General features: G+C 38.9%; 1 protein-coding gene across 2 annotated transcripts in view; it reads right to left on the bottom strand.

Annotated features, from left to right (window-relative positions):
• LOC144960148 (uncharacterized) overlaps positions 1-15,677 on the bottom strand; it is a 70,429-nt gene that overhangs the window by 30,818 nt on the left and 23,934 nt on the right. For both annotated transcript variants that reach the window (XM_078893138.1, XM_078893137.1), the window contains exon 3: positions 6,381-7,430. In XM_078893138.1, the coding sequence (XP_078749264.1) occupies positions 6,381-7,430 (1,050 nt within the window). The remainder of the gene's footprint in view (positions 1-6,380; positions 7,431-15,677) is intronic.

Here is a 15,677-nt window from a genome sequence, read left to right on the forward strand (position 1 = left end):
CATGCATATTCAAGACATAATGAATTGATTATAATTAAAAAGATATGAAAACCAGAAATCTTTAAAGTCATATTTTTAGCAATTTGAGTTGTAAACTTTACAACAAATAACGAAACCCTTTCTTAGCTTATAACTGAGTCAATAAACATTTATGTACTTAAGAAAAATATTTTAATTAATATCTTTAGCAAAAGAAAAAGCAATAAGTCAATGCACAAAGGGAATCAGGGTATTGTTGTTGAATTGTCTCATATAGCTAACCTTTGCTCACAAAAAAACCCATCTTTTCTGATCTTATGTTAATATTTACCTACTATCTTAATTGGATTAAGGAAAACATAAAAGGTAACAATAAGATAAATCAGCAATTTGTGTTCAAAGCAAGGGAAGATTTAGGGTGGAAAATAACCAGAGAAGACGGTAAATTAATATGACAAAGCAAGCAAAAGAAACTAATATGACAAAATGAAATATGTCATGAAGCAAAACGATATACGTCTTTTGAACACTTGAGTTTTGATAAATAAACTTCTCAATACATTGAGATAAAGACATTTGCGTTATAATCATTAACTTCAAAAAGATGACAGTGAAAATTTACAATTCGAATTGGCAATTGACTTTTGTTGAGTTAGTTTACGCTATTTTCATACTTTTTTTTGCCTGCCTTGCTCATATTCTCCTTGAGTGATGCAACTTCACTCGTTGGTGGTGGGGTAATGGGTTGTGGTTTCAGGGTGAAAGGGTTGATGACGCTGTAAGAAATGTGGTTCAATTATCAGGGATGCGCTTTCCACATTAATTATTTCCGAGGATCAGATCTGGCTTCTAACAAAGGAGAAACATGAAACAATCAGGAAGGATAGGGAGTTATAACATAAATTAAATGACACAGGGGGTTCTTATTAAACAGTTTTGTTATAGGAAGTGGGGATGAATTGGGACAGTTGGAAGGCAATCATAACTAAAATTATGTTTTCTAAAAGTGTGTTATTGTTCGAGACGATTCCAAAGCAAGTATTAAATCATATTGCAGATTATAATCAGTGCGATATGTGGCTGGAATAATTTATTATGCTGATTAATATAAAAAAGCAAAGAAGGGAATTATGGTGCAGTGGTGTGGCGTGGATTTTTTCTCGGGGGTCATATTTTTTGGGTAGAGGACTGAAGGTGCCGACGTGCATAATATTTCATGATAAAGCTACTACACATCGAATAGCTATTCTAAATAGCATCATGACACCGACGTGTTCTTCTGGTTGTATTAGTATGACATACTATAGTAACCCCATTGGTTATTATGTTGGGGCATCATTGGTCTGGCCGTGGTTGTCGTTGGGACCTCGTATTCATATTCTACTTCTCCGGGTGCTGTGAAGAGATGAAGTCGTTTATTTATTTATCTTTTCTAATCATTCTGTTGTTATTTCATTTTGCTGTACAATTGCTTCCCCTGCAGAAAATCAATATATTAAATTAAAATCTTTTTCTCGTCCACATTTAAGCGATAATTTTCATGAGCATAAGAAAAATTACCAAATGGTTGCATATATGACAAAACAAAAGACTATAAAAAGAAGATTCAATAACATTTCGTAGACAAAACAACTGTTTTAAAATTTGTTGAACAACAAAATAAGTCTTCATGTGATTAGTGGTTTGTTTTATTTAAAGAAAATTATTGAATACCCGAAAATCAATTCTAACTTACCACTGAGATAGCTTTGTTGATTTTTGTTTTGGTTTTTTGTTTTTGCCATAAATGGCTTACTAGCTCAAAAACTGAATTCTCCACATTAAAACCTCACATAAAAATGTTCAAATACTTACTGATGACATTTTTAGTCAGTCCTTGGGGATTAAATTACTGAGAATCTAAACATAACTTTTAATGAAACAGTTAGTCCCAGGAAAGTATTTTCTGATAAAGTAAACATATAATTGAATCAAAAAGTATTTTACTTGTCGTAATTGAATGATCTGACTACAATCCGATATTGATTTTGATAGAAGACGTCTATTGCAGGTCACGATGAACAAAGTCGAGCAATTATGGGATAGGCAATAAAGAATAAATTGAAATTTGAAAATCTAAGAAAGTAAATCTTGTCATTTTAAATTTATCAACGATCGATTGGAGTAACATGCTTTATCAATATTTTTTTTTACTTGTCCTCAAAACTTTCGACAAACAACAACATTATTCCCATGGTCTTATCATTCATCTGATTAATCTATTTATAGACTCTTTTCATCTAAGAAATCAATTCAACTTGACTGATTAATCTTAACTTTTCAAACAGAATGATTTTTTAAATGTAAATAAAATTCAATTATAGTGTATGTTAAATCAAAGCAGCGCCCTTTCATCACGCTGCGATTGATGTCTCATCTAGTTGTTCACAGATGGATTATACTACCATAAGCTTGTTTCACATTAGGGTGATTATACAGCGGCACATTTATTTCCTGTAATAAGTATTAGAATATACCACGCGTCCCTTAGAGATCAAAAACGTTGTTTTCCACATACTTTTGATGACTGCGGTATCCTTGAACGTCTACGACACTTTGTTTTCAACCATCAAGGTAAAGCTTATCATAAATATATCATTCACTCTTATCTGACCAACCTTCTTATTGAGGAAAAACATATAAACGTCTCAAGAATATTTGATTCGTGATAATATATTTACATAATATTTACATCATGTTTACACCATGACCGAATTGCGCTTGGATCCAAAGTCGACAGTGTGCGTAACGCCACTGACATTTATTATTAAATTATTCCATTGTGTCTAGAGATGTTGTGGACATTACCCAGCGGGAATTACGTCACACGTAGGTGAATACAGAATAAAGGGTGACAGGAAAGTTGTATGGCTGACATGACAGACGTCAACCGCAATGACTTTTGACTTTCCTTAAGCATGGAATTCCGAAGATAGAACAATAGAGACTTGACATATCTTTATGCTTTAGGGATTTGTCCACGGTAAAGTTGACATTAATTTATGAAACGCAAAATAAATAAGGATAAATAAGGTCTGGCCTTTTGCAAACAAACAAATAAATGAAATAAGTTATTCATCCCAGAGTGGAAATTTTTCTCTAGGGTCTATTCCAAGTGAAGACTGGAATAATAACCCAGCACCAGCCTCAGTTAGGCGACACAAATTGAGCTAGGACGTGACGACTTTCTCAAGGCCACACCGCACAGCGAAGGGAGCTCGAACTCGGTACCTTTAGGGTACGATGCAAAGACCGTACTGCTGAACCACAATCGCATACACAGATAAACACTCACACAGCTAATCTTTAAAGCTAATATGCTCATGAAACTGTCATTTACCTATTTAACTCTCTCCTTACCGACAATTCTCAAAACTTTTACTAAATTCTCATACCAACCAACCACATAAATTGAATTATTAAACTCAAATTTAAGCGCACAAAGTGTATTATATAAATAATTTTGTAGATCAAAACAAGCTTTAAAAAACACATTTTCTTTAAATATCTGAGTCAGAAAAATGTTGGTTGTATCGTAACGAATGTGACGATTTTTCTATAGGTGGTATGGAGAGGGTTAACCAGGCGTGAAAGAGACAGTATCAACTGATCGTTACATGTAAATAGAATTGCAATCTATCACGGAGAACTGACCGCTAGGTTTAATATAAAATTTTAAAAATTATGCCTTTTCCCTAACGACATCATAAGACATCGTCGCCTAGGCATTCCACGAAGGAATATAGATAACTCATCAAACAAGATGTCTGATGTCAACAGGAATCACCCATGTTGTCCAAGTGAGTAAATCGGGGGTTAATAATCTTGCTCAAGGAAAAAAACGAAAGTGCCTGAAGTGGGGCTCAAACCCGTGTCATTCCGGGTCACAGTGCAATGCCTTAACCACTCGGCCACTTCGACCCCCCAGGTTTAATATAAGAACCGAAAATGTCTGTAATCTGAAAACTTGAGCTTGATCTTTTATATAGCGCAATAAATATCCACCAAACGTGCTCAAAGCGCTTTACATGGGGTCCCTGACAAACAGCAACATTTAACATGTAGATTGAGACATGACGCCTGTTAAGCAATTAAACTATTTTTTTTCGACAGAGACAACGCTGTTGACGACCAGGTATCTCATATTACACCTGAGTATGGTGAGAGAATGGGATGAAAGAGTTTTTTCCAAGGACTCAACTATGCTCCGAGCGAGGCTCAAACCCAGGTCCGTCCGATCCGAAAGCGAGTGTCATACCACATCTAGAGGTATGTCACTTGCCTTCAGACCAGAAAGTCAAAGAATCGCGTCCAGCTCTATGTGAAGCGCATTGTTGATTCCTTGAAAAGGCTCTTTACTTACATTATCTCTCTGGACTCAGGTAAAAATGAATACATGGCCGTTAACAGAGTTGCGCTTGACGAAATAAAAAGTATTATTTCCTAAAATGCGTCATGACGTGTCCATCATATTTAGGATTGCCGTTAGCTTAAGACCCCTTGTAAATCGCTTTGAGCACGTTTAGTGGACAATGCACTATCCTAAAAACTCACGTTCCTGTTTTTAAAAAAAGAAAAATCTGAAAAAAATCTTCATAACTTCTAGTCAGACGAGACCAATCTACGTACCATCTAGTACTTTTCAACTGAAGTATTGTGAATTCAAACCTTGAAAAGAGTTAAAACAAACACTGTGGAGCTATTTCATTGGGAAGCCGGCTGACCCAGTCACCACAAACGAAACTTTATACATCAGCATTAAAACAGACTTTAAAAAAAAAAAAGAAAAGAGAATTGAATGAAAAATAATTTCAGAACTTCTGAAAACTCGTATTTGTTTTGGATCGTTTTCTTCCGTCTCCTAGTCCTATTCTAGATGCACCTTATGCATACCAAAAACTATATATTATTATAATTTCTATATATTAATATAGCAATTGTCGCTTCAAAATCATTGACATACTAGTTATCACTAAGAACTCAACAATGAATGGTGTTGTATAGGTAACACCATTATGGCTGTTCTACGCTTTGTTGTGTCAAAATATTGTGGCAAATGAAAACTGCGATAATTGATTTAGCTGATTATCACAAGCTTAAATTGTTGAATACACCCGAAGAGCAAGATAAGAAAGATTCCATAGAGATCAACTTAACAAGTCTTGAATATACAACATAAGCAATAAAACACTGTATGAAAACTACAATAAAAGACCCTTATATCTATTTAAATCCTGGAGATAATATAGATGTTTTTTGGCTTACAGTCAAAAGAGATGAAAATATACCAACTAATAAAGCCATTGACATTTTCCCCCATCCCATCTGGACACAAGAAATATCAAGGCAAACCACTCACGTCAATTCACACTGACCTGAAAAGAGACCTAAAACGCCTCCAAAATCACCAAGAACTAAAAAACCAAAGGAAGATCTTATGTTTATAGCATCCAAAGCAAAAGACAGTGAACTGTGGAAGGCATTGACACAGACGGTTAGAGAGGCCTCCCGATCGGATGATTAGGAAGCGAAAGACTTTAAATCAGTCCTTAAGTTGGAGAACAGAAGGATTTTTGGGCATAAGAAGAGATGAAAATATACCAACGAATAAAGCCGTTGATAATATTTCCCATCCCACCTGGACACAAGAAATATAAAGGCACACCGCCCAGGTCAATTCACACTGACCTGAAAAGAGACCTAAAACGCCTCCAAAAATAACCAAGAACTAAAAATCAAAGGAAGATCTTATGTCACTAGCATCCAAAGCAAAAGACAATGAACTGTGAAAGGAATTGACACAGGCGGTGAGAAGGCCTCGCGAACGGATGGTTAGGAAGCGAAAGCCTTTAAATCAGTCCTAAAGTTGGAGAACAGACGTTTGTTTTGACTTTTTATGAGCGTCTCGACTCCTTGACAGATACGCTGTGAAAATAGAAGACGATGAAATAAAAAGATACTGCTGATAGTTGTGATGGACACAATGATGGTGATAAAGCTGCTAAATTCTATCTTCTGTTTTACACGTTGTAACTTAAACTTTTGTTTTTGAATAATCGTTTTACCTAGTTTTATTAAGACTAAGAGCATTAACGTCATGTGTGACCCATCCTCTCAAAACAGTAGTATGTCGTAACGAACCAGATGGTTAAAAATCGAATTAAATGTTAAAACTGGTCAAAAATATAAATTGTTGGCATTAGCGCCCTAAAATATGGTATCCATTCTCCTTAATAAAACATACAAACTCAACACAAGTCTGATATTTCTGGCTATAAATTCAATTTTCAACATCCCGACTTAATACCGTTTTGAGGCGAAGGGTTACAGACATGGATAAAAGATACAAAACATCAACTTACGAGCTGTGGTGGTTGGTGGGGGTGTGGCAGGAGCCATAGCTCTCCCATAGTTAAAGTTGCTAGGGTAACGGGGCTGGATGTTGTTGCCGTAGTAATTGCTACCACCAGCACCTCCTGCTCCAGCACCGCCTACGTTGTTGTTGTTGTAGTTGGTGGGGCCAGCACCACCGGTGTTGTAGTTATAGTTGTTGGGACTAGTTCCGCTTCCATAACTCGTAGATGGCCGATTATATTGCTGTTGCCGTTGCTGTTGGTGCTGATAGTATTGGTTCGCTAAGGAAGGTTGGGACGAAGGAGAAGATGCGGATGATGAAGCTGGAGGCCTGAAGCCTGTGGAAGTTGCTGCTGCAGAACCACCTCTTTGGGACTGGTAGTATTTACTATATTGTTGTTGTTGTTGTTGTTGTTGTTGAGGCTGCTGCTGCTGCTGTTGCGGCTGCTGCTGAGGTCGCTGTTGTATATTGTCCAATGATAGTAATGTGTTGGTGTTCTGCCTGGCAGAGCTCCCAGCTGTTTGATAGCTTGGTCTACTGTATACATTTGTATTAGTATTGGCTGCATAACTACCAGAGGCTTGATTGGGCGTTCTATAACTCGAATAAGCGTTACTTGTCCCAGCTGTGTTGGCGGCTGTTGGCTGTGGACGCTTGTTACTTAAGCCGTATTGTTGGCGAAATTTGTTCGCCGCATTGTAGACAGCAGCCGCGGACGCGGTAGGGGGCTGTGAGGCGGCTGTTGGGGTAATTTTGGTTTGAGTGCCGCTCCGCGCAGCCAAGGCTTTTAAGGTGGCTTGCTGATTGTTATAAGCTGCCAGTCGTTTCTGATAGTCGGCTTGTGCTTGAGCATAGCGCTGCTGTTGTTCTTTGTACTTAGCTTGCTGTTGGTAATATTGTCTCCACGCTGCTGCGTTGGATTGCTGTTGTTGCTGTTGCTGCTGCTGTTGTGGCTGTTGGTATCCATAGGCGCTGTTTGATCTTGGCGGGGGCGGTGCGTGGCTGCCGTAGTACTGGGCTGTGGTCGTGTATAGGAGACACGTAGTAAGGACAAAGGCTGTTTGATGTCATTGTTGATATTCATCGAGGCGTTGGTCGTCGTAGTGTAGAAAGTATGTGGAAAGAAAAAAAAATAATATATGAAAGAATGAGTTTAAAAATAACATCACATATTCAGTAAAATATCCTTTCACCAATCTGCTGAGGTGTTGTTGTGAAGAGCTAAATTAAAATAAAATGAAAACAATACAAAAGCAAAACAAAACAGAAACAGAAAAAAAAAGAAAAAATACCCAAAAAATAAACAACCCACCACCACCGAAAAATGTCCCCCCCCCCCCCCCTCTTTCCTCAAATAAAAACCCATACAAACAAACAAAAAGCGCCATACAACCCCCCCCCCCCCCATCTAATAAAAAAGACCCAGAAAAACCTCAACAACCAAAAATGAACTAAATAAAACCAACAACCCCCCCCCCCCCCCAAAAAAAAAGAAAAAAAAAAAAGAAAAAAATTAAAAACAACAACAACAAAAAAGACAAACATACGAAACAAACATACAAAGTAACAAATGCAACGCAAATCAACACCCGCTAAAAAAAATTGTATCCAACTTAAGACGTCGAATATATTCTTCCTTTTTAGAGGCTGTCCGTCCAGTTCGTAGGTACAATGTGACAAGACATACGGTTTTCAAATCAACCCGTTGATTGACGTGCACGATCTGAAACATGAAAATAATTTGGGCTGTTTCTCTCGTTTTGGCCTTTTGTTTTAGGTACTTTTGACACCTGCCTGTCCTCGAATTCAACAGCTGACTGCTTTGAAAATCTGACTGTAGAACGAACGACTGTCCAGGATCAAAACTGACGTAGGGCGGTGGAACGTAGCGTAGCCTTCGTAAACTTTTAGATAGTTCGACGTTGACGTCACTCGGGTCTTTGTTATTGTTCTTTGCCATCCGCGTTTATGATTAATACTCACTAAATGGTATTATCCAGACTATAAAAGTTCATGATTACACATAGTTTTGTGTGTTGGTCCGTTATACTTCCGGATGGCAATGTTATGAACTTCTTAGACAAGTGTATACTATCCATAACCTGACACTGACCAAAAAATGACGTCCAAATGCCAGTCTTTGGCCACAAAAGAAAACAAATCGTGAGTTGTATTCAATAGTTCAACCAATGGAATCACTTGTTTCCATTAGCTCTACTAACGACAACTCACTAGACGCTGCACAAACTTTAAAAATGACGTCAAACTGCCAGTCCTAGAGGGTTCTAGTGTCAGGCCGTAGCCATCGTTATGTTATAGCCTGACACTGAAACCCAAAAAGACTGACATTTTGACTTCATTATTTGGTTTTTGGCACCGCCTAGTGAGTTGTCGTTAGTAGAGCTAATGGAAACAAGTTATTTCATTGGTTGAACTATTGAATATAACTCACGATTTGTTTTCTTTTGTGGCCAAAGACTGGCCCTTTGACGTCATTTTTTGGTCAGTGTCAGGCTATAGGTTAACGATGGCTACGGGTGGAGGCCTAAGCGTTACGTTAGAATTTTAATCCAAATAAATGTCTTCGTTAGGAAAATCGAGTTTTGCCTCCCTAACTTCAACAAAATACAAATGTATGGAAGACTTCCGTAGTTTCACAGCTCCTTTTATTGTATTACTTAATCTTTGAGCCATTATGGACTTTCAATTGGTTGCAATGACCAATAAATAGTATTAGTATTTAAGACAAGTTTTATTTTTATAAGTAGTGTGGGTTTTCTAATCTCTAAACCAATTTGCTGAGTCGTTCGTCGTTTACGACTCTGGCCGACGCCATTATTACCTTCTGTGTCTCCCATCAGTTTCGATATTGCAAGTGATGGCAAACATTATGTTTCATCGGGTAAAAGCATCTGTCTTTATGGTTGAGGGGGGAAAGGGGGGGGGGGTTGGAGTGTTTCTCCCGATAAGACAGAAAAAAAAATGACGTCAAACTGCCAGTCCTAGAGGGTTCTAGTGTCAGGGTAATGTTAATGATGGCCACGCTAGAACCCACGAGGACTTATCATTTGATGCCATTTTCTAGGTTTGTGCAGCGTCTAGTGAGTTTTCGTTAGTAGAGCTGGGAGCAAGTAGCAAACGTTCACGTCGTGCTCCTGTAATCCTTCTCTGAAGGAGACTGATTGCTACACTACGCGACCAGAGAGAATAAATTGGGCGGTAAAAGGATAGCCCCTCGGCCCAGACAATGGAAAACTTCAATGTTGTAAGTTTCAACACAGAAGGAATCTCCCATACCAAATGCAAGATACTGACAGAGCTAAAAGCAGATATAATTTGCTTACAGGAAACCCACAAAGACTCAAAACCACCTTGCATACCTGGCATGCAACTAGTAATACACCACGAACACCCAAAATATGGAAGTGCCATGTACACTCGAGAAAAATCTACCATACTGAAAAGCGATGATCACTCAGAAAATGACATTGAGATTCTCAGAGTAGAAACAACACTGATTACCATCATATCTGTGTACAAACCTCCATTAACCCCATTCAAGTGGCCCCAAATGAATCTATCCGATAGAAAACCAACTCTGATCATTGGAGATTTTAACAGCCATAACACTATATGGGGATATGAGCAAAATAACCTTGACGGAGATGCTGTTGAGGAATGGGCGGCCGGCAATGACCTCACAATCCTCCATAACCCCAAAGACAAGAAAACCTTTATGAGTGCCCGGTGGAAGAAAGGTTACAATCCGGACCTGGCATTCATATCCTCTCAACACTTCTCAAACTTTGAAAGGACTGTAGGTGAGCCTATACCGAAATCTCAACACAGGCCTATTACCATCAGCATCAAACCAGCTGTTAAAGCCCTCGAATCAAATGCGATACCACGATTCAATTTTAGAAAAGCAAATTGGGAAAACTTTACTAAAGATTTAGACAATAAGATCACCAATATAAAAAGTGACCCACAGAGATACGACGACTTTAGAACACTCATATGGAAAGTTGCAAAGAAAAACATCCCCAGAGGATGCCGAAAAAGTTATATTCCATGTCTCCAAGATGAAAGCAAGAAACTATATGAAAGATACATTGAATCATACAAGGTGGATCCTTTCAGTGAAGAAACCCTAGAACTGGGTGAAGAACTCACATCAATGATAGCCGATGAAAGATCGGAAAGATGGAAGGAATTAATAACCTCCACCAATATGACCCTAAACAGCAAAAAGGCCTGGACTACAATTTCAAAACTGAATAATGACAAAAATACCCAGACAAGAGTGGCTGCAGTAACACCTGACCAAGTAGCACATCAGCTTCTACTGAATGGGAAACCAGCCAAGAAAGCACGAGGCCAACTAAAAGCCCTGAAACGTGAAATGGACAAAGCCCTCAAGGATAGTGAAGATCATCTTGACTCTTTTACCCTGGAGGAGCTACTAGAGGCCTTGTCCCATCTGAAGGCAGGAAAAGCATCTGGACTGGATGGAATCACAACTGAGATGATTCAACACTTTGGCCCGAGAACCCTATCCTGGCTATTGGACCTCTTCAATGTATGCGCAAGGACAAACAGGCTGCCAAGTGCATGGAGGAAAGCAAGAGTAGTCGCCCTACTGAAACCGGGGAAAGATCCAAAATCCAAGAAAAGCTATCGCCCGATTTCCCTCCTGTGCATCGCATACAAGCTATTTGAGCGAATGGTTATGTCCCGCATGTCACCCAGTCTAGACGAACAACTGTCTCCAGACCAGGCTGGATTCCGACCAGGACGTCAACATGTGGTCAACTTCTTAACCTTACACAATTCATAGAAGATGGGTTTGAGACAAAACGGGTCACTGGCACAGTCTTCGTCGACCTCACTGCAGCCTATGACACAGTGAATCACAAGATCCTACTCCTCAAAGTGGCTAAAATGATAAAGAATAAGAAAATTGTAAATATTATCCAGTCACTTCTCGAAAACAGGCGCTTCTTTGTTGAAATGGATGGCCGGAAGAGCAGGTGGCGCACCCAGAAGAATGGTCTTCAGCAAGGATCAGTGCTAGCTCCAACACTTTTCAACATATATACAAATGATCAGCCTGAGTTCCCAAATATCCGCCGATTCATATATGCTGATGACCTATGCCTCGCAACACAGGATGTGTCCTTCCAACCAATCGAGAGCAGACTGACAAATGCCCTAGACACCCTTACAAAGTACTACACTAAAAACTCGCTGAACGCCAACCCAGGGAAAACACAAGTGTGTGCATTTCACCTCAACAACCACCAAGCCCACAAAAAACTTAACATCAAGTGGAATGGCCAGACATTAGAGTACAACTACCACCCAGTGTACCTCGGAGTGACGCTTGATCGGACTCTGTCCTTCAGAGAACACGTGAGGAAGACCAAGGCAAAAGTGTCCACGCGTAATGCCCTCCTTGGAAAGCTGGCAAACATGAACTGGGGAACTGACCCTAAAACTCTAAGGACCACAGCATTGGCCCTCAGCTACTCAACTGCGGAGTACTGCTCAGCTGTATGGGCCCGATCATGCCATGCCTCCAAGCTAGACCCCGAGCTCAACAACGCCTGCCGGATCATAACGGGCCAGCTGAGAGCAACACCATTACCACTGGTCTACCGTGCAGCAGGAATAGCCCCACCACACATCCGGAGGGAAGCTCATGCCCAAATACAAAAATACAAACAGGAAATGGACCAGAGACACCCCCTTCATGACCACAATTGCCCCAAAAGCAGGCTCAAATCAAGAAAAAGCTTCCTCACAGTAGAGAGCCTTCACCCAGACCACTCAGCATTCTTCCGCCTGGACAAATGGGTAGAATGGGACAAGACAGCAAACGATGCCCTCCAGCCCCCAACAGAAAAGCTCCCAGCAGGCACAGACCTCAAGAGAAAAGAATGGGTGACGCTGAACAGAGCTAGAGCAAAGGTGGGAAACACCGCCACCAACCTCTTTAAATGGAAAATCTCACCGGGCACTGAATGCCCATGCGGTCACCCCAGACAGACCATGGACCACATCCTGTCCGAATGCTCGCTGGGACCTCACTGCACCAATGCTGACCTGAGGGAATGCAACCAGACTGCCCGGGACTGGCTGACTCACTGGCGCGACAAGATATGATGATGTTAGTAGAGCTCATGGAAACAAGTTATTTCATTGGTTGAACTATTGAATACAACTCACGATTTGTTTTCTTTTGTGGCAAAAGACTGGCATTTTAACGTCAATTTTTGGTCAGTGTCAGGCTATAGATAGATCGAAGTTGACGTCACTCAGGTCTTTGTTATTGTTTTTTTGCCATCCGCGTTTATGAGTAATGCTCACTGAACTGTATCAACCTGACTATAAACGTTCATGGATACACACAGTTTTGTGTGTTGGTCCGTTATACTTCCGGATGGCAATGTTATGAGCTTCTGAGCCAAGCACATACTATCTATAAAAGTTAATGGTAACACAGAGTATTGCATGTTGGTCCATTATATTTCCGGATGGCAATGTTGTGAACTTCTAAGTCAAGCGCATACTATCTATAAGTTAATTATGGCAGCTACGGTCCGCCTGCCAGACCTACAGATACATGCACGTCGACGCCTCTTTCAATTCTCACAAATGGACATATCTAAATTTACCTCTTACAGCGATGATGAGGTGAAGTTTGCGTTTCCATCACAAAATGTCTGATGGGCGATTATTTCCTTACAACATAAAAGCATTAGAGAAAAACAAACTAGCATACATATAGATAGAATTAAGTTGACGTTACTCGGGCCTTTGTTATTGCGTTTTGCCCTCCGCATTTATGAGTACTTCTCATGAAACTGTATTAACCGGACTATAGATAGTATGCGCTTGACTAAGAAGCTCATAACATTGCCATCCGGAAGTATAACGGACCAACACACAAAACTGTGTGTATCCATGAACGTTTATAGTCAGGTTAATACAGTTCAGTGAGCATTACTCATAAACGCGGATGGCAAAAAACAATAACAAAGACCTGAGTGACGTCATCTTCGAACTATCTATTAGCTTTCAAGGTTACACATAGTTTTGTGTGTTGGTCCGTTATATTTCCGGATGGAATGTTGTGAGCTTCTTCGCCAAGCGCATACTATCTATAAATACTTAAACGTTACATAAAATGCATGTATACACGTCACAGATGTCATGTCATGGCGCTGCTGTGTGCATTGTGATGAAACGATTTGCATGTTTCATGACATAATTTTGTTCTCTGGTTGACGGCGAGCAAGGAATAAAACTCATGGATTTTGACCAATGAATAATGTATTCATATTTTCCTAGTAACGAATAACTGTAATATTTTCTGTTGATAGTTCCTAATCACGTATCTTATATCGTGTTTTATTCTGTTCAGTTTGCATGATAATGACGATGATGATGAAGATGATGATGATGATGATGATGATGATGATGATGATGATGATGATCATGATGATCATGATGATGATGATGATGATGATGATGATGATGATGATGATGATGATGATGATGATTATAGTGGTGATGATGGTGATAATGATGGCTACGTTCAATATATTATAAAATAAGGCTCAATGTGCGTCTTGTATCTTCTATGTTTTCTGTCATCTAACATTGCATGTATAGATAGTATACGCTTGGCTAAGAAGGTCACAACATTGCCATCCGGAAGTATAACGGACCAACACACAATACTATGTGTAACCTTGAACGTTTATAGTCTGGTTAATACAGTTTAGTGAGAATTATTCATAAACGCGGATGGCAAAAACAGCAACAAATACCTTAGTGAAGTCATCTTAGTTCTTTCTATACAAAAGAAAATACTTGAATGAAAATATTATTTTCTTTGTATTCTTCAAGTCACAAAAAAAAAGAAAGAAACAAAAACATAACGAATAATGAATAAAATCACTACAATAAATATTCAAAAAAGGGAGCAATAAAAAGATGCCTCATGCATCTTCTATCTCATCTCCCATGCATAATCTAACATTGCAAATATAATCAACACGCATTGCATATAAAAATAAAACAAACACAATAAAAAAAAACTGAATTAAAAATATTTTTATTTCGAATTTTCTACACGACCAAAAAGAAGAAAAAAAAATACAAACAAAAAACAAAAACCCACAAACAACAAACAAACAAACAATTATTATAAAAGATAAAAAACCCCATTAGTAATTAAACGAAAAGATACATAAAAAGCTATTTAACCATCAACATCAAGACGATGTCAAAGTTCACTGCCCACTGCCCAGAAGAGAGTCAGATTAAAGCGGATTTGCATCTCTGAAATTTATCTTGTAGATACTTATCCTTATGAAATATAACGTCATGAATCTTTTGATTGCAATATATATATATATATATATATATATATATATATATATATATATATATATATATATATATATATAAATATATATAAATTTGAAATGCCATTTGGTGTGACAAATACGAATTATAAAGTTGACCGACATCCGACCTGCACGAAACGTCCAAATTTAGAATTTTGTTGATGTATGTTTTTTGTTTTTGTTTTTGAGGGTTTTACGCCGCTTGCAAGACATTAAGGTCATATCAGCGCCAGTAAAAAGGAAGAAAATGGGATAGTGAAAAGTTCTAGAATTACAATTAAAGCAACCAAAAAAAAAAAAAAGGTAAGACAAAGGGGAATTGGTGCAAATAGGAAATAGATGTAGATTCCAAGAGCACGCTATCAAAGTACTTAGTTTGAGATCACCTAAAAGTATCATCCAGACACAGGTCCCAACTAAGAGGAATACACTCAAATGTTTACAAATCATATAATATAATATGTAAACTAAACATAAAACAATGCATAACAGAGAGATGATTTACAAGGGAAAAAATATCATCTCCCAAAACTATAACTATACATTCGACTGTTTCCCTCCCAGCCAAGGAACTCCGGCAAGGATCAGGACAAAACCAAGTAATCTCATTCCAAGACAAAGACAGAAAGCAATTGTAAATCAGACAGGGGGATAGAAGACACAGCAAGTACCTCCCTGCCTACGATGGGAGATCAGGAACCCCACCCAGGATATAGGGGGATAGAAGACACAGCATGTACCTCCCTGCCTACTATGGGAGGTCAGGATCCCCACCCAGGATATAGGGGGATAGAAGACACGGCAAGTACCTCCCTGCCTACTATGGGAGGTCAGGATCCCCACCCAGGATATAGGGGGATAGAAGACACACCATGTACCTCCCTTCC

This window comes from Berghia stephanieae, chromosome 14 (assembly GCF_034508935.2).
Source record: "Berghia stephanieae isolate SIO BIC M18660-M18661 chromosome 14, UCSD_Bste_1.3, whole genome shotgun sequence".
Classification (NCBI taxonomy): domain Eukaryota; kingdom Metazoa; phylum Mollusca; class Gastropoda; order Nudibranchia; family Aeolidiidae; genus Berghia; species Berghia stephanieae.